Raw genomic sequence first — 20,728 nt, forward strand, 5'->3', positions numbered from 1 at the left:
ACTTTATTGTCCCAACCTTTAGTAACAGTCCCATACACTTAATCCCTGAGTACATGCACGTACGTGCGTGCACACACACACATACACACACACAATTTAGCATAATGTATTATTAAGGGAAAGCCAGCCACGTTGTGGTCATCGACGCCTCGCTTTCTGGACAAACTAAACTTCTTTGCCCTGCTGCGAGGAAAACAACACTGAGCTGCAGACGTGGGCCCCTGCCACTCACGAGGACTGTGTGCTCCCAATCTACATGGCTAAAGCGAGTAAGACATTTAAGCCTTTTAACCCTCGCAAGGCTGCCGGCCCAGACGGCACCCCAAGCCATGTCCTCAAAGCATGCGCAGACCAGCTGGTTGAAGTGTTTACAGACATATTCAATCTCTTGCTATCCCAGTCTGTTGTCCCCACTTGCTTCGAGATGTCCACCATTGTTACTGTACCCAAGAAAGCGAAGGTAACTGAACTAAATGACTATCGCCCCGTAGCACTCACTTCTGTAATCTTTAAAGTGCTTTGAAAGGCTAGTTAAGGACCATAACACCTCCATCTTACCTGACAACCTAGACCCACTACAATTTGCATGTAAGAATGCTGTTCATCAACTATAGCTTGGCCTTCAACACCGTAATGCCCTCCAAGCTCATCACTAAGCTCAGGGCCCTGGGTCTGAACCCATCCCTGTAGAAATTGGTACCTGGACTTCCTGATGGGCCAACGCTAGGTAGTGAAGGTAGGCTACAACACCTCCGCCACGCTGATCCTCAACACGTGGGCCCCTACAGGAGTGTGCGCCCAGCCCCCTCCTGTCCTCCCTGTTCACCCACGCACGTCTCCAACTCAGTTTGCTGACTACATAACAGTGGTAGACCTGACTAGCAACAACGACAAGACAGTCAACAGGGAGGAGGTGAGTGCCTTGGCAGACTGGTGCTAGGAAATAACCTCTCCCTTAACGTCAAAAAAACAAAGGATCTGATCGTGGACTACAGGAGACAGCAAAGATAGCAAGCCCCCATCCATATCTAGAGAGAGGGTCAAAAGCTTAAAGTTTCTCTGTGTGCACATTGCTGAGGACCTGAAATGGTCCCTTCACATGACACTCTAACACCCTCACGAACTTCTACAGATGGACCATTGAGAGCATCCTGTCAGGCTGTATCACCGCCTGGTATGGCATTTGCACCGTCCGCAATCTCAGGGCTCTCCAGAGGGTGGTGCGGTCAGCCCAACACACCATCGGGAGCACACTGCCTGCCCTACAGGACATCTACAGCACCCGGTGTCACAGAAAACACAGAATGGGCATCAACACTGTCACATGACCCGAGTGGCTGGATGAGTGAGGTCAAATGACCTGACCTTGATCTCATTGCAGGAAGTCTTCCTCCAATTTCCCATCCACCCAGTCAGAGGCAGCGCCAAGTATCCCCTTCAAATGAGAACCACAGCATCAAACCTAAATACTTCTTTAGGAAAGGACCTCAGCCACCCGAGCCACAGCTTGTTGACCCCACTACCATTTTTTTTTATATACATTGTTTACATTTGAGTCATTTAGCAGATGCTCTTATCCAAAGGCGACATTGCAGTAACTACATCTATTTTTATACTTTTCGTACTGGTCCTTCATCTACAAGGCAGACACAATACAGGTGAATCAAAGCTGGGACCAAGAGACCCTACTTAGGGCAGCTGGGCCCAGTACCCTACTTTACCCCTTGTCACTGTCACTAGCCGGCTACCACCGGGTACTCTACCCTGCACCTTAGGAAATGCTGCCCTATGTACATAGTAATTGAACGCTGGTCACTTTAATAAAGTTTACATAGTATTTATATATAAACTGCATTAAATGTTTTATATATTTTATTATTGTGTGCTTGTTTGACATTTACTGTATTGATTGATAGGAACATAAGCATTTCGCTGCACCCGCCATAACACCTGCTAAACTGTGCACGCGACCAATACAATTCGAACACAAGAGCAGCATGACAAATACTACAGACTTATATTGTGAGTTGATGTATTGATCAGATAGATAACATAGTGAGGCTAATACAGTACAGAGAGGTGTTCTGCCCCTGACTGACCACAGTAAACACTGCTACTGATAGTCCCCTGTAATCCGCTCTAATGCAGGTGTGTGTGTGTGTGTGTGTGTGTGTGTGTGTGTGTGTGTGTGTGTGTGTGGTGTGCATGTGTGTGTGTGTGTGTGTGACCCACTAAGTCTACTGCTCTATTTGATTGCTTGACAGAAAATTCCATTAGTGGTGATAAACCTAATTACCGTGCTGGTACACTTCTGGCTCTTTATGCCCTATCCAGACTCCAAAATATACATCTCTAAATTAACATTCAGCAAGTGGTTTAGTGCAGGATTTCCCATGCAGCACCACGGAAACAAAGTGTCTAAAAGAGGTTTCTAATCTGTTTCCGTGGCGGCCTAATCTGAAATGTATGATGAATAACCCATGCAGGCTAAAAATGTAAGGTATGTCAGCAAGTTTGTTGCAGTGTTTACATATTGAAGATTAATCAAAATGGGGAACGACAGCCTACAAAATTCAATACATAAAGCTAACTGTAATAGAACAAACGCTCTGATTCAAATGACACAGATCAGAGGGAACTTCAAGAGCAAGAGAGAAGCAAGAGAGAAAAAAACACAAAAGCAATTGCACGATAGTCTATCAAGCTGTTACGAAACACCACAGTACATCTACAGAAGCATATCATTCTGAATGCCACCCATGCATGCAACACTCAACAGAGACATATGAACATTGCCCTCTTCTCTTAGAACAAAAAGTGCTATCTATATCCTAAAAGGGTTCTTCAGCTGTCCCCATAGGAGAACACTTTGAATAACTACTGGTTCCAGGTAGAACCCTTTACTGAGAGGGTTCTACATGGAACACAAAAGAGTTTTACCTGGAACCAGAAATGTTTCTCCTATGGGGACAGCCGAAGAACCCTTTTGGATTTTTTGTTGTTGTAAACGTGTACAACCCAACATAGTCATTAAGGTGTTGTTGTTTCTATCAATCCTCTCTGCCAGAGCTGTACGTATCAAGTTAAGGAGTGCTGATATAGGAACAGTTTTGACCTTTGGACCATAATGACAAAGATTATATATACACCGGAGGGACCTGATCCTAGATCAGCACTCTTACTATGATACTGTACATACCGCCCCTGGTGTGCATGTATTCTGCAGCCCAGTAGAGACCTGCAGTCCTGAAAAACCATAAGAGTATTAGAGCGGTGGGTGGGTAGATGGTGGGTGGGTAGTAGGTGGTTGGCGGTGGGTGTACTCACGTTGTCGGGCACAGTCGTGGTCGGGTCCTCCTCTCCTTCAGTCTTCACACACAGCAGCAGTGAGCAGTGGAGTGGTGTACAGCAGGAGCGACGAGCACAGCTCTTTTATCTGCCCAGTGGCCCCCCTCAGCCAGCCAATGGGAGTGTGGCTCCTGGCCAAGGCAGTGTGCACATGCAGGAAGGGCTGATTCACAAGGAGTTAATGAGATCCTACTAATTTTCCACACAGCCTGATCGACACAAAGGCTTAGCACACAGCTAGCTACCTGTTGCACGGCACTGTTATAACTACTATTGTTAATTGATATTACTGTTAGTATTACCACTTACCAATAAAGCCTCATAATCTTGGGTTTTGGAAAGCAGTTAACTGACAAACATAATTTCAACCAATGTGGTATAACTGTTTATTACATACTTATAAACTATCAATAAACTACTAATTTAACATTTACAAACTACTTATAAACCCTGTTATAACTCATTTTAAGTATACCGTTTTGGTTGATATTTGATATAGTTAAATCAATAAACCAAACTCCTTTGTTGATTTGTGGTGGAAATCTGGGTAAAATGGATTACATTGATAAAGTAAATTGAAATAATGTGAACTATGTTGACTTTATACATTTTTGCCTTCAGGGTTAATATTTTAGACTTAACCCACTGTCAACAAGCTAAAACTAGTTCCAAAATCCATATGGTTATGCATCCTCTAGGGTCTGTGGATATCGTAATGCTTAAATACACATTTTAGTTTATACAGACTGGCCAGATGTCAATCTGATGAAAGACCTCAAGCAAGATAACCTGATACCTCTTGTCATCTGAAAATCAGAGTACATCTCAATTCTCATCTGCATAACCAGGATGTTGGTTTATCTACATTCTCTTATGGGGCCTGGATGATTGCTCCATTCTTATGCTGCATTCATAACCAAGTGGCAAAATGGTAATTACCAATTGTGAAGTTGTGAATACGAGTTAGATGCATTCACGTCCCTTGAACTTGAGAAACGTTGATTGACTAATGGCAAAAAAGCCGCATCAACCATAAACTAAAAGTACAGCTAGTGCTCGCAAACAAATTAAAGTGTTCACAAACCAAATTAATAAATAATGTTTTGTTGTTTCATTTAACTGCCGAAAATACTGTTATAGAGGTCATATCCTTAATGGATTACGTCAGAGTTCAGCATGGGAGAAGTCGGAGCTCAGGGATAATAGAACAGTTTCCTAGTAATTACCATTTGGAGGGGCGGTCAGGTGGATTTTTCTTTACAGTTGTATGCTTGTATTTACAAATTTACAAGATGTTATTAACACAGCATTAGGTCTGTATAGAGTACATTTTCCAAGTCAAATACTGTACCTCTCAGCTCTTAACCGTTTTGTGCCAACATCTGTAATGCTTTTGAATGAATATTGATTGTTGGGACGTGAACAATCCTGAACATTTGAAATATGTTAGTTCCTGACATTTGTCCCTTTAAGGGGCAATCTGCAGTTGCTACATCATTTTTTGGATTTATAAATGAATGATAAGTAGCTTCCCACTGATTCTTGAAGAATATAACTTATAAATGCCTCATGAGCTTAGTCCAACTGTCGTACCCCCCACCAGAACCCAAAATATAAGCTTGTTTTACTTCAATGTTTGTAAACAAAGAAAATGTAAACAAACTACATGGCCTCAAAACAAGATTAAAACTTTAATTTCTATATCATGGATGGTCAGTCTTTGCATCCATAGCTCTGTCTATGAATTTGAGAGTCGTTACTCCAGCCCCATCCCTCAGCTTTGTACTGAAACATAGTGTGGGGAATATGCTTTGTTATTGTTTCAATGGATGATTGCCCATTTAGGTGGATGATTGCCCATTTAAGTAGAGTATTTGATTTGCTATTCGTAGTGGTTGTCTGCCATCTAGTGGGCAAACAGGGTGAAGTACAGTTGACATTTCAAGCAGACATGTCAAGCTAGATGAAAATATATAACTAAACTCATGGTAAATTGCAGTAGAATTGTAATCTAGAAGAAGTAGCATTTGCAATAGTATTCAAAAGAAACAGAATGATTTGCAAATAGAGTAGTGATTTAAATGCATTTGTAATTACCTTGATGAGGACTTCCCTACCAAGACAAAACAGCACAGCTTAAATTAATAGCAATGTATTAATGTTTTATTCTAATTACAATAAACAGAACATATCAGTCCCTTATTTGTACAAAAATACCTGAAAAGGTTACAATTAAGATATATAAGCCATTCAGCTATTTACAGATCGAAGCAAAGCACAGTATGAATACAGGATCTTTCTCTTAAAAAGAGATACAGGTTCTTTTTTTTTTGCATTCCCTGAAATACATAATCGTTTATATTTATATAGATCTATATATATTTGCTTTACTCCTTTGTACAGTCACTGTATCTTGCATTGTGACAATATATGCAAAGCACAAGTCATTATCGATCACTGGAAAAGGTTCCCATGAACGGTCCAAAGTCAGCTCTAGTTTAGTGCAGAGATAAAGGTCATCAGAGGCACCTGCTGTGTTTTAGGCTTCTTGAGACAAACAGACTTACACAAGAGAAAAGAGGACACCTTACATCAACTGTGCTGTACTACTGTTTTGGAGAAACTACTGGTATGCTGAAAGAATATCATAAAGGCCAAACTACTTACTAAAGAAAATATTGTTTGGTGAAATACTATTAACCCCAAGTTGATCAAAAGAACTACACAATGTATTCGTTGCACATACAAAATCTCACTGGTCTGACGATATGACCAGTTTTCAACAGGCTCCATGTCAACCCTGAGCAACCCAGTTACATTCATTTCTCTGACATAAAAAAGTACATTTACTTAATTCACTTTCATTAGTTCACTACTTTGCAGGTGATTCAATGTCACTAGTAACATTCTACAAGTTCATAGCAAGACACTATGTGAGAGAAGTCGCCTCTGATATGAATGTTTCTGAATAGGAAAAACACCTATGTATCTGTATCTGACAGGCCTAAACAGTTAGTGTTGAGAAGTCAGTGATGTCTGAGTAGCTTAAGATGACTTGCAGGAACTATGAAAAGATGCATGCCCAAGCCAACTCCAGTTCCATACCAGCAACATTTCAATATTACAGACATTTGTGAAGAGCTTTTTACATGACAAACACATAAGAAACAAACTCGATATGCACATTAAACCAAATGATAAAAACCACTAAAATAAATCAAGTTTCTTCATTTCATAAGTAGTTAAGAGTAAGCCAATGCGGTAATAATAGTGATCTGTAACCTAAATACAGTGTTGTATCTACATGGTTTCATATGCTAATATGGTACATTGATTCAGTACACAACTTTTACATGAGTTGCAGATAACATTGTACAGCTAAGATTACCATCGGAGGAGGCAATCCTAACTGATTTCTACTGAAATCATTATGACCAATGGGAAGATATATTGTCCGACGTTTTGACCTAATTTAGCATAGGAGTAGGAAACAGCTTTGGCACCTAACCTGCTCATTGTATAGTCATAATGATGCCATACCCAGAGCCCCACATTAACATATATTATATATTCATGGCTCTGGTCACACCCAATAAACAGTGATGTGTAGCTCTCACAATTCCATGGAAAAGGTACTGCAGTGGGCATCTAGTGGTGCCATCACATCCAAGCCTTTCTAATTGGATAATACGCATAACACACTATGTTGTGGAAAAGACTTGGCTATTTAATGTACTGTACACCAATTTGTTTTTTGCAATTGTGGCTCAAGTACCGTAAAGGTATAGCTTCACTTCTGACACAAGAAACAAAGTTCTAATTAACGCGAAGTTTAACGAGTGAAAGTTCTGTAAAATGGAAGACAACTAACTGTAATGAAAGGGACAGAGCAACTGAACTGACAGCTCAAATAACAGTGTGAATTTGAAAATCAACTCACGAATTAAATATCCAGATATGAAATTCATTCGATTGACAGTATCAGTGAGTCACACTTAAGAGGTCAAATGTTTAAATATGTAAAAAAAAAGTTTTATATGTAATCTAATTCAACCTGTGTGTTTGAAATATTATTGAGGAGTTAATGTGAAAAGATTTCCTAAATGTAGAAGAATGTGTGAGAGAAAGGCATTAAACTGAATATCGATGTGAAACGCACTGTGACTGAAATATTAGTGACTTTTATTCCCCACACTTTTTCTACTGACACCAATTTCGAATAAAAACCATGACATTAGGGAACACCACTTGAACGTTACTTCATAGTAAGTGTTGGTGATAAAATAGTTTGAGTGTTCAAACATAAAAAGCAAGAAATGAAATATAAGCTATGTAATAGATGCTATGTAATAATTACGCGGTTCAATCATTCCATGGTAATGATAAAACAGTACCGAACAGCGCTGAGAAAAGAGCTACATTTCAAGTAATCACTCACATCTAGATAAATAAATACATTTGCGAAACAATACTTGAAATGATTGAGTCATTGCATCTTATTTAAAAAAAGGTAATTGTGCAGAACTTGTAGATAGTGTGGCTAATATTCTGTATCTGTATCTATCTAGCTTAAGACACCATAAATAAAATCAAAAGATGGCTCTTTCTTAATGTTGCGTTACAGGTAAAAGCATCTTTACAAATCTGTGTGTTCACTGCAACCTTGGACAAGGCTGGACAGTAAAAACCCTTCCACTTCAGGGCATCATCCATCACTAGGGCTTCACAGTGTCTGTTCCAAAAACAATCATTCAATCACATCATGGAAAAGAAAAGCAACAAGTCCAAAATAAATGGACTTGGTGTGTGTGTCCCAAATGGCACCCTATTCCTGATATAGTGCACTACTTTTGACCAAAGCCTTATGGGCCCTAGTCAAAAGTAAGGTAATGCACTATGTAGGGAATACGGTGCCATTTGGGACACACCCTTGGATTAAGAAGATGGGTCCTCACAGCAGACGAGTCGATTGATTCTAGTTCAATTCTACAGACAGCACAACAGACAGACCGACCTTGGACTGTACACATCAACTCTGAGCTAGTCAGATCCCTCTAGTGGATCACAAGAGGTTGGTGTAGTGGTTATATTTCCCTGTGTTCTGACGGAGGGAATGCAAACAGGTGGGTTTAAAAGAAAACTGTGGCACCCTCCCCAGTGGCCTAAGTTAGGTTTTAGTCATATAATCATAACCATATCTTCAGAAAGCTTACAATATGGAATTACAGTCCACAAGATGGCCATATGCTTTCCAATGTTTTACATATAGATTATTATTGCGTTGACACCAAGAGAGACCCAAGAGCAGAGCCTTCCTTAGCTGTTATGTTGCTTGTTATCACCTGAAGAGCAGCTTGGTAGCCTAGTGCCATTCTGAATACGTACTGTAGGCAACAATAGAAGGGTTGGTTATAGCACACGGTATAGGACTAGGCTAGCAGCGTGGACCTCAACAGCTATCTACTACGTGGACTTAAATGAGTGGATGAGATAGGGAGTGAATGAATACCTGTAGTTGTTTATATTTTGGGGGGGAAGTTCATGTGGTTGTATGTGGAACACCGGATGGTGGAGCACATGATGGATTGATTTAACACTGAACTGGATGTAGTGATTTAGTTGTTGTTGTGTGACTGTTAGAAATCTATACGCTCCAGACTACTGATAAGAAACTAAAACGGACTAAGAACACATTTGATGATGCAGTACTAAAATGTTATGAATACAAAAGCCTGTGAGCTCACCAAAGAAAGAAAGAAAGAAATGAAGAAAAGTCCTATGAGAGTGGAATGAATGGATCCTGTGTAGTCCTTGAGTATCCTTCAGCTCCATCCTAAGTTACCAGCTCCAGCCTCTCCTTTCCCACAGCTTGACAGAGACAGCTGGCCTCGTGATCTGTCTCGTGATGTTTTTTACGAATATCAGATTGTCCATCCATCCCTCCAACACAGGAGGGATTTGCCATTGTTGGTAACGAGAGGAATGAGACAGTAGAGGAATTCTTCTTCAGTCAGTGTGGAAAGGCCTGTTCCCAGTTTCACAAGCGCCAAACTAGAAAACAATCAGCTTTTCAAAAAAAGGTTGTAGTATAGATGATTTGTAACACAAAAAAATACTTTCATTATGTAAAAAAGTGGCCCAGACTAAACAAAGTCCTGATGATTGGACAAGGAAAATAAAAACTACTTTGATCTCATAAACTGTCACTAAACCGTGTCAGTGGATCAGAGCTTATTGGTGACTATGAATACAAACTTGAAAATGTTTTTGTTTTTTTATAAGAGTTAATAACAACGTGGTGCATCTTTTTGCTTTATTTTTGCTTCTTTATCTCCTTCTTCCTTCCGGAACACAGAGGTCACTGAAGTCCACTAGCGTCCGTCCTAACCCACCAACCACTCCGTCCCGTTCCATCCGCAGTCTCTGGCAGCTCATAACACATCAACAACAACATGAGTTCATCACATCAGCTTCTCCTAAAGAAAAAGTATTGAGTTTGTTTTTAGGCAGAGTCCGGTCAAGTCATAGGTCAGGGGTCATAAGGCTACGAGGGTGCAGGGGTGCTTGAGTTTACAAGGTAGGACTCCTCTGTTGAGCTGGTAGAACTCCACCAGCTGGATCAGATCGGTGAATTTGGTGGACCCGTCGTCAAGGCTGAAGAAGATCTGGCCATCCTCTTCACACTGCAGGACGGACCATAGAGACAACAGTCAGGTGAGAACAAGAGGTAGTAATGAACAACAAAAGTTAAGGCTGTTTTACTTGGTTTTCTAGTGTGCCTGTAGACATAAGAGAGGGGGGGAGGTCAAAGAGAGAAGAAGCCCAGAGGCAAGGTAAAGCTCACTTACCGGTAAGATCTGGAAATGCTTAATTTTCTGATGATGGCACAGTGTGAGGACAAAGGCCTTTGGGTTGCTTTGACTGTCCCTCAAGAGAAACAACCTGAGCAGAAAATGGGGAAAATCAGTCTTTGGTGAAAACTTCAACGTCTGTCAAATTTACAAATTTAAATCCAACATATATTGGCATGTGGGCTGGGCATTCTGAAGATGCAAGACACTTTAATAATGAAATAAATCCTAATCAAATATTAGGTTGGCTGTGTGGTTGCAGAGACTGAGGAGCGACTGAGGAGTCTTACCCGTCCACCTGGCCTTGTTGGTGGATCATCCGATGGGACTCTTCTCGCGTTATCCGCCCATGGAACCACAGCTGTGTTCTGTGAATAACTGGACGTGGAAGAGGAAAGGAGAGCTTTAGGACAGGGTCAAGGCTTTATCTACACAGAATGTAGCCAACTCAAATAACACAGGGATTGTGAGAACTTATGTTGTTGAATTACCTGAGTTTAATAAACAGGGATGTAGTGGACTGGGACTACCTAGAATGTTCATCCGTTGACTTCTCTTCTGAGATACAGAACAAACAAACATGGATTAGTTTGTTAATAAAAGGTTCTTACTTCATTGGCACTGCTGCATGACGGATCGCATGATAGCTTTGTGACGAGCATGACCCAAAGAAAAGTTGTTGCACTCTTGCTCAGATTATTTCTAAATCACCAACGTTTCAGCAGTAAGTCTTCTTTCAGACCATAAGGTCATATAAGCATTGTAATATCTTAATAACGTCGTAGTCGCATTGTGGTCACGTTGTAGTAACATTGCTGTGACGTAGTTACGTTGTAGTAAGGTTGTATTGTTGTTGTAGAACCATTGTAATAGTAACATTGTAGTAATGTTGTAGAAAGAGACTCACCCTCCATGCATTGCCCTCCTCCATGGCAGCGCTCTGGGCCTCCAAGGGATTGTCGATCACCCTGCCTATCCTTCCTGAGAAATCCATGGCAACCAGAGAATTCTCGGACACACTCCGCTAGAGGGAGACAAAGCAGTGTCAATGCCAATACAATTCCAATGTAGAAAATGCCCTGTTACAGTACTAGGGCTATTTCTCAATTGTCTGTCATTGAAGTCCTCCTCTCTCCTCACTTCCTTCTCAAAACGCACTGGACAGGTAACCTAGAGGTTAAGAGTGTTGGGCCAGTAACCGAAAGGTCGCTGGTTCGAATCACCGAAATAGAGGACACAAAGAATCAAGAAAGACAACCGAGAAAGAGTCTGGATGTTAACAACAGTTTGGCTGGCATGGTGGCAGTAAGGAGCTAAAAGGAGAGGCTTACCACTGGTGTTGAAAAGTGTGACAGAGTTTTTCTCTGCTGAGGAATCTTGTAGTTCTGATAGAGGACTATTCCATACTGTGAAGAATAAGGAGAATATCCACAAATGAAAAGGTTTGCTTTTGTTTGGGTTAAGTCAACCAATAGCAAACCTTCCAAAATATTCATCAAATTCATAAAGATTGACAGTATTCAAATTAGCATGGTATAACTGACTCTCACAAAAACCCAAGTGAACTGGCATCTGATACAACCCTCTGGTATAACTGAGGCACTACTTTGCAGTGTATTGAGGGCTTGTTGCCATGGCGTTGGTACCTTGAAGAGTCTGAAGGCTGTCATCCAGGAAGTTCTGCTCTGTTCGTCTTCAGTACACAACATCCTCAACTCTTTCAGCTCAGTCCTCTTGTTGGGCTGTCAATTAACACACAACAACCAATTAGAGAGACCAAACAAACACCTCATCATTAGAAACAACCATTCAGACAGTATGGTTGTACTAAAACCCTCCTCCCTCGTACACTGACATATCCCATGAGATGATAGTTGATCTTGTTCAGGGTTGGCGGGGGGGGGGGGGACTGTAATCCATTATGTCACCAGCAAAATATTGTAATCAGATTACAGATACTTTTGAAAAACTGGATGATTACTTCTAGGATTACTTTGAAATTCTGAAATTCTTTGACACCTTTCTGTTGTCTCAATGACATTCAAATCAGCATTGAAAAGGTGTAAGTTTAAGTTTTTCCACCTGAGCGAGTCAGAGACCTCTATGATGACACACCAAATGCGTTAGATGTATTGCGGGAAAAGAGCAGGAATGGGCTTTTGTAGGCTACAGTCCAAAGATGATCCAACTTGAATAAATGCGTAGAGGTAAGGACGACAGCAGTGGTGTAGCCTACGGGCGATACGGATATCACGTATTATTGATATCGACATAGCACAATGATGTGAATCACACCGCTGCTCTCTCTATTAGTTATTTGCTCATTACGGATTGTGATTGTTGTAGATGGCTATTTACAAATGTTTATGTGTATTTTAACCAAATAATGGTTGAATTGAAGTTTAAGCTGCCTATCAATCATTGTTTTTGCAACCAGTGGACAGCGAGTGAAAAAATGCACTCCCTCAACAGCTGCATAGTGCGGATCCCAGCCTATGGAATAAAAGTTTGAGTTGCTCCCTTCTAAACTCCTCTGTGGTATTGTGCTCCATACTGTCAAAAACAAGTTTCATTTAAGAAGTCCATGAGTGGGGCTTTTATTGCTCAATCTAATTTGTGGTGATTCAAAATGCCCATGGGCCTAATGGATACACGATCAAACTCACACACTTAGATTTAAAAAGCTGAAAATTATCCAGATACCAAAGTGTCACCAACAAAAACGTATACAATAGGCCTATAGCAAATGCAGCATATGGCATACATTTTTTACATGCAAATAGCTCTTTTCGGGAAGTGCTCAAAGCATGCCATTCCATGAGAGCAGCATTTATTTTTCTTACTCGAAGCAATGAGCCCAATCAGTCCTCCATGACAACAAAAACAACAGAGTAGGCTAATAAGTCCTTTGTTTTGGGTTGTGCTCAGGTAAAACAATTTGCCTAATCTATACTTCCATATTTCTAGGCCTTATTCTTAAAGATAAAGGGATATTAAATTAATTGGAATGACTGTAAATACTGTATGCTAATTGTATTATTATCTGTATAAAATTAGAAAGAATGGATTAGAAGAAACCAACATAACAAACCCATGAAGTAAAATGCATCATCCATTTATGGCCAGCAATGTAACCTCTAACATTGATTTATTCTGCAATATATGTTGTTCAATTGGTAATATAATGTTTTTCTTCTTCTAATGTCTCTTAAGGGGAAAGTAATCTGCAAGTAATCAGATTACATTACTGAGTTGAGGTAATCCAAAAGTGTCCAAAAGTTACAAAAGTGTCCAAAATGTTACTGATTACAATTTGGGACAGGTAACTAGTAACTGTAACGGATTACATTTAGAAAGGAACCGACCCAACCCTGATCTTGTTGCAGAATAAAATAGGATTTTGTTAGATTTTGGTTTCACTCTCTATCCATTTATTATATAGCCAGAAAGTGGGTCAGCACAGAGCACACAATGGCAGCGAGGCCTGCCTCTCGTCAGGCAAGATACAGGATGCGTACCAAATGGCAACCTATTCCCTATATAGTGCACCATTTGGGAAGCAGACACAGTCTAGACACGACACTGTTCAATAACTGTAATAGGAGACGACTTGTCCTCCATAGAAGACAGCGGAATAATAGACAACATATGAGCATCTGAATGACTTGCAATGCCTCGAGTGCAGAGGCCTTTCTTTCTCTTGAACGTACCTTTATACAGAACTCGTAGTCTGTCGGCGCACTGTGTAGCTTCTTGCCTGTTGTTACTGTGAAGACATTGCTGTCCTCCAGGTCTGCTAGTAACTGTAAATGCCTGGGCTCCTGTGGAGGATAAATCAATATCCGATGTCATTTCATCACAAAGAAACTTAAGCCTGGAGGTAACAGAGAGCAGAGCTCCACTCAAATCAATAGCAGCATGTGTGGTTGTATGGGAAATAGAGAAGGCAGGCATCTCTGAGCAGCAAGTATGTACACAGATGATTGAGGCAAGCAGCCTCTTAACTAGCAACTAAAGTATTAGACTTTGTAGGCTATTACTAGTGCAGTTTAAATGTGGGATATTGGCTCAAGGATTCAGCAATACAAGCCTAATACTAACAGAGTTAGTGTACTAAGCATACAGTAGAAAAGAGTTGGCCAAATACCTTCGACGTTCCTTTCGTAGAAAAGTAAAGTCCTGAGCGTCTAAGGAACACATACAGCTTCTTCCAGGATTTCCTGCCCATCTCTTTCACGTATAAAAAGCCCTGGATCTCAGGACAACTGCTGGAGTTCAAGAAATTCTGAGAAAGGAGAGAGAGAGAGAAGAAGGCTTTAGCACAAATCAAATATCATCATTTCCATGGGTCTCGGAGAAATAACCCTCCACTGCCTTCCTTCCTAGCCAGAAAACAAACATTTATATAACGAACAATCTTGGCATTCTTGTGAGACCAATTTTTATGAGCCACTTTAAGCATGGGAGAGAAATGTTCAGACATATGTTCTGTCTTATGTAACAGTATCAACCAAGACACATACACACTATAGAGACAGACAATTCAACAAGGAGTTCTGATTCTGACAGCAAGTTGTTGCAAGAACTGACTGGAGCGATAAGATAAGCACCTACTGGTTTTAACATGCCCTGCAGAATACAGAACTCTCTCTGCCACATCCAGACACTGTCTCCTGACCTGACAAGACACTAATTAAAGGTGCAATATGTCACTTTTTGACGACCCGTCCAAACCGACATAGAAATTGAAGTTAAGGATCTGACATTCTCATTGAAAGCAAGTCTAAGACGCGGTAGATGTGTTTTATGTGTGCCATTTCATTTGCTTCCCGTTCTTAAGTTCCGCTTTTGCGTCCTTCACTCCCGGCTCTGTACACCAGCTTCAAACAGCTGAAAATACATTATATTTGGTCATGGAAAAGTTATTTTACAGTGGTTTAGAAAGCACACTGATTCTCTACATAATGACTGAAAGTAGGCTAACTATTACAATTTTTGCAACCAGGAAATAGCATAGCGATTTTTGCGTAGTGCACCTTTAAGTGATCCACTGTTTATGATCTGCCTTCACTGGATTCCTGGAACCGCCACCAGCCTGCTCCTTCAATCTGACCATGTCAGGAATGGTATCATTTTAAAAGCTTTCTGCCATAGTGGATGGATTCCAGTTATGGGCCTTTTAATAACGCTTTGTCACACTACTACATTTGCAGGCTGAACATGTAAACTTCATTCCATTAGAGCCTCAGGTCTTTAAAGGCACCATGCAGCTACGCTGTGCTGCCTGGCGCAGGATGGGAGGATGATGGCCTGAAGCGCTGTGCTATAACATTCAGTACGTTCCTTTACTCTCCTCTCACAGTTGCTTCCCTTCAGAAGCTGTAATGTCTGTCTGTCTGTCTGTCTGTCTGTCTGTCTGTCTGTCTGTCTGTCTGTCTGTCTTTCTGTTAGGCACGCCTGGCCTGCATGTGCAGAGACACTCGTATGTCAACAGAACATCAAGTGTTACAGAGTGTTCTCTGACAAGACATGCACAAGGAGGTCAAAGGTGAGATTTTTGAAGGAGATCAGACACAGTACACAACACAGACTGAAGTATGCAGTATGCTGAGGTAGTGGAGTCTTTACGGTTCTACGGTATATACCTGTAAAAGTTGAGATGGTGGGATTGCACCATTTGTTTCCTGGCACCATGCAACCATATGCTCGGGAAAGAAATTCTGTTGGTAAGTGAGAGGAAAGCAGTCGTTTAGCGAAGAGGTTGTGGGTAAAAGGAAACTCAGAAGGATGGAGGTGGAACGCCAAGAGATATTAAATGAATCCCCTTCCCAAATGAAAATGAAGAAAAACATTAAACAATAGCATTTGTCTCATAGCTTTTCAAACTGTTTCTTAAATAAGTATGTTTAGGGACAGTTTCCCAGACCCTGAGTCCTGGATAGTTATATCCACCAGTCTAACAGTATTATCACAATCTGTTCATTTTTCTGAGTGTGAGTGGGTACATTGCTATAAAGTTAGTGAAAGATGAGGCCCACTTGATTGTGAGAGTGTAGTAGGATTTTTCTGGGTAATATGCAAAATTTAACAAGCCCAATCAAACATTCTCCACTCATTTATGAAATGCATTGCTTGTAAACAAAAAATAAAATCCAGGCTTGTTATAACGGTTTACACATGTAGAGAATATAAATAGGACAAGCAAAAACTCTGCAGGCGAGCTCTGGGATTCTTTGGAAACAAACAAAAAACAACCTACCAAGGGATTTCTGAAGAATTCATATTTGGCATAGTTCTTCCTGAACAGAAATCTGCCCTCGCTGGTCATGGATGCCTGCACTTGTACCACTAGCTCATGGTCCTCCAAGCACCTCTCTGTAGAGAGAGAGAGAAGGAGCTAGTTACCAAATGGAAGCCTACAATAAGGACACAATATCACGTCTCTAACAAGAAAAAGAACAACATTTGTAGTAATTTTCATGTCTTGAACATTGGGTGAAAAGCAAACAATGAAAGAACAAGCAGTTCAGCCTATGACCCCCCCCCCATCCCCATCCCCCACTCCCTGCGTACTCTGCCCACCCCCTCACCCTAACACTCCACCCCACACACACCCTTATCTTATCCAAAACTTGCAGACAAATCAGCATGTTCTCACTATGTTCCAGGGTTAGGATCAATTCCATTTAAATTCCAGTCAATTCAGGAAGTACACTGAAATTCCAATTCCAATTCTCTTCAATGCTTTTCAACGAGGAACATTTGGAATTGGAATTTGGTTTACTTTCTGAATTGACTGGAATTGACCCCAACCCCGCTATATTCCTCCCCCCCCATCCTGTCGATGTCTTGAGCATACATTCACTCCCCCCTCTCTCAAACAATTAGTGGGGCTATGCTGCTATGCTATACAGGCCCTGCTGTCTGCCTGGACCACTGACCCTGCCTGGCCCCTGCTCTCTCTGCAGGAACACATGTTTCACATCCAACTGTGGAAGCAGGATTCCTAAATAGATTTTGGCAGCAGGAAAGGAGACACTGGGGACTGGGGAGGAAGGGCCCAGGCTTTCTTGGACAAGCAGTAAGATACTCGCACTCATTAAGAGGGAGAGAAAGAAGAAATAGACAATGTGGACGTTTTCAGAAACTATGTGGGTAGTATCATACTGATGTTGCAACCTGGTTGGATTCCAGTCCACTTATATCCCAAAAAATGGAGAGCCAATCCAGTACCACCTCTACCTTGCCTTTATTGAGGCTCTTTGGTGAGTCACTTCCTCTCTGACTATGAGTCAGTCAAGCCCCTGACTCACTAGCTTAAAGCCTGTAGAGGTTATAACCCTTTGTGGGGGAAGCTGAGGGAGGGTCATTGGCCATTATTCTTATCAGCTATTCTATTCACCCGATGACTGACAGTGGCCTTCTCTCGCTCTCTCGTTCTCTCTCTCTTTCTTTCTCTAAGGAAACACCCCCACTGATTGTGGGGTTGTCTTTCAACTATCTCCTCTGGACTCCGCCATTCTGAAGAGAAGATACGACTCAATAATGACAGAAGCGTTAGCCTTCTTTATACCAGGGAGTCAGGGACTCCGTCTCCATTTTGGATCTGTGTGTCTCCCTGTCTTTTCCAGTTTCCTCCTTAGCGAGGGGATTGGGAGCAAGGTTGGGAAAGCAACATATCTAATTGGCTGGATGTCATTCTTATACAACAAAGCCCATCTGGACAGGCCTGGTCAGATTAAGGAGCAATTAGGAAGAGTGACCTTGCCTTGCCTCTAGTGGACGACTCACCATAGAGAGCCTGCCCTAGCTCCATTCAGGTGGCTTCTAAAGGTCAGATCAGCCCTGGTTCCTTTTACAACGAATGGAGGTTGCGTCCAAATGGCACCTTATAGTGCAATATAGTGCCCTGTAGTTCACTATAAGAAAAGATTGCCATTTGAGATGCATCCATAGTCTGTAGAATTTTGCCATTGTAGAGGGATGAAGTTATACTGGTTATCCCTACTGCACTTAGCACGGTTTTGGCAGCGCCGACACCAAACCAATCAGAACAGACCATGTGACGGTATTTTAAGAGCTTTAGAGGCCTGTGCTTCAGATATGTAATATTGTTGTGTTCTAATCGCCATATAGTGTTATTAGTTTGAAGATTTTTAAATAAATATGCCATTTCCTTTGGACTGTAATGCGCTCAGGATATCGAAAGGAAATTGACGTTTTTTTAGCAAATTCCTTAAAAAAAAAACATACAAAACCTGGATAATTCAGACACACATATCAATATGAACTACACCCTCTTCACATATGCAACATAAAACCTAAATAATTACTGCAAATAATACTGCATATAATTGTTACCCTTCATGTTGTGCGTACATATTGTGTAGCCTATATTTCAGTGTTTAGGCCTAAACATTCCCAGAAATACAGTACTCTCATTTTACCCATCTGCTATAATGAAGATATAAGCCCAGACACAACATGTGTTTTATAATTGCTCGTTCCTTAGGGGGTTGAAGTTTGGAGCATTCTGCTTCTCAGAACTCTTAACGTCTTGACTTACACAACCTCATTTCAATGAATCAAACATTCAGTGAGACTAGCGTTATCCTGTTCAGCTATGGTATAAGCCCAAAGTAAAGTCCCTGTACAAATGTTGACTAGCATGGGGGGGAGGGACTAGTTATAAAGTAACTAGACACAGCAAAGTACCTGTATGAGCCAGTGATCGCAATTCCTGGTCCAGAATTAGATAATAAAGAACATCTCTAATCATATTATTACCATATTATTACCATATTATTACACGTGACCATGTTCTGGTACATTCTTATCTCTAACTGTAAGTGACCGTATATCCGTTCTCAGGTACGGTAACAAACTAAGGTTTGGGAGAGTGATGTCAGGAGGGTTCCCGGTCCTGAACTAAGAGCCCGTTGTCTCAGATGGCACTCTATTCCCTACATAGTGAACTTCCTCTAACAGGGCCCATAGCGCTCTGGTCAAAAGTAGTGTACTATGCGCAGTGGTCTAGGGCACTGCATCGCAGTGCTAACTGCGCCACCAGAGTCTCTGGGTTCGCGCCCAGGCTCTGTCGCAGCCGGCCGCGACCGGGAGGTCCGTGGGGCGACGCACAATTGGCATAGCGTCGTCTGGGTTAGGGAGGGTTTGGCCGGTAGGGATATCCTTGTCTCATCGCGCTCCAGCGACTCCTGTGGCGGGCCGGGCGCAGTGCGCGCCAACCAAGGGGGCCAAGTACACGGTGTTTCCTCCGACACATTGGTGCGGCTGGCTTCCGGGTTGGAGGCGCGCTGTGTTAAGAAGCAGTACGGCTGGTTGGGTTGTGCTTCGGAGGACGCATGGCTTTCGACCTTCGTCTCTCCCGAGCCCGTACGGGAGTTGTAGCGATGAGACAAGATAGTAATTACTAGCGATTGGATACCACGAAAATTGGGGAGAAAATGGGATAAAAATTAAAAAAAAAATAATAATAATAAAAATAAAAAAAAGTAGTGTACTATATAAGGTGCCCCATACACCAGACTCTGAAACCGTCTAAAAGACTAAGAGCAGGCACAGACAGGCAGCTAACGACTGTTAACCAAAATAATGCTATACAAGAGAAAATATAGGCTACAGATGTAGGCTATCTATTATTTATGATGACTCTTGGTTTCCATAGCGAGACCTCTGTTGACTTTAACATGAGCAGGAGAACATGTTCATTATCCAGTTGGCTTCTCACAGAGCGAGGGCCGAGGGGGGAGGGAGCGCTAGGCTATGTCCTGCCAGCCAGCCTGCCCACCAGCCCACCCATCCAGCGCACCAGGTTGCCACTTACCTAGTCCGAGAAGAGGGTGATGCTCAACAAGTGCCCAACTGTTGTCGTCCACACAATGGCTTTTGTACACGAGGAGCTGACAAAGATCTCTTGCAGTCATGTCGGCTGGGATTTCCACTACTTTCCCCATGCCGTCCTCGCTGAAAATGTTTATAATCTAGAAGAGGAATGAAAAGGCCCTTTCATGTTAGAACTATTCCCAGACACAACCTCGTAGGCAGACAGACATAATTCAGATAGATGAGACGCATAGTTCAGGCGTAGGCAGGCATAGTTTTACATAGAAAGCATAACTAGATAGCACAACATTTGCAATATAATACCAAGAGCTAATTCACTTCCATTCATAACCATGCGTGTTTGATGAGCATACCAGACATATACAATCCTTTCTCAATGGCAGCGGTTTGTGGGAAAATATAGGTTCTAAAAACATAAATGTGACACTCATCAGAATCATACTTCAAGCATAAATACTAAGGGGACTGTTTTAGTCATTCAATCCACACCACCTGTTTCCATAGAGATTACCCACTGACTGAAAGATACTGCATAGAAAAATAGTGTATAGAACGATACAGTATAGAACAAGATACTGTATAGAAAGATACTGAAATAAGCTGTATAGAAAGATACTGTAAAGAGGAATATAGCACATTAATAGAAACAACGGATAAAGCCTTGA

The 20,728-nt window shown here is 41.5% G+C and overlaps 1 protein-coding gene across 2 annotated transcripts in view; it reads right to left on the reverse strand.

The window, feature by feature from the left end:
* Positions 1–5,489: 5,489 nt before the first annotated feature.
* Positions 5,490–20,728, reverse strand: part of LOC120048490 (growth factor receptor-bound protein 10-like) — a 77,749-nt gene continuing 62,510 nt past the window's right edge. For both annotated transcript variants that reach the window (XM_038994498.1, XM_038994497.1), the window contains 12 exons: positions 20,044–20,200; positions 16,459–16,574; positions 15,845–15,919; positions 14,347–14,484; positions 13,910–14,020; positions 11,846–11,941; positions 11,531–11,605; positions 11,107–11,223; positions 10,691–10,757; positions 10,490–10,577; positions 10,197–10,290; positions 5,490–10,031 (listed from right to left, as the gene is read on the reverse strand). In XM_038994498.1, coding sequence (XP_038850426.1) covers positions 9,885–10,031; positions 10,197–10,290; positions 10,490–10,577; positions 10,691–10,757; positions 11,107–11,223; positions 11,531–11,605; positions 11,846–11,941; positions 13,910–14,020; positions 14,347–14,484; positions 15,845–15,919; positions 16,459–16,574; positions 20,044–20,200 — 1,281 coding nt within the window. In that variant the 3' untranslated portion in view covers positions 5,490–9,884. The remainder of the gene's footprint in view (positions 10,032–10,196; positions 10,291–10,489; positions 10,578–10,690; positions 10,758–11,106; positions 11,224–11,530; positions 11,606–11,845; positions 11,942–13,909; positions 14,021–14,346; positions 14,485–15,844; positions 15,920–16,458; positions 16,575–20,043; positions 20,201–20,728) is intronic.

Source organism: Salvelinus namaycush, chromosome 5, assembly GCF_016432855.1.
Source record: "Salvelinus namaycush isolate Seneca chromosome 5, SaNama_1.0, whole genome shotgun sequence".
Lineage (NCBI taxonomy): Eukaryota > Metazoa > Chordata > Actinopteri > Salmoniformes > Salmonidae > Salvelinus > Salvelinus namaycush.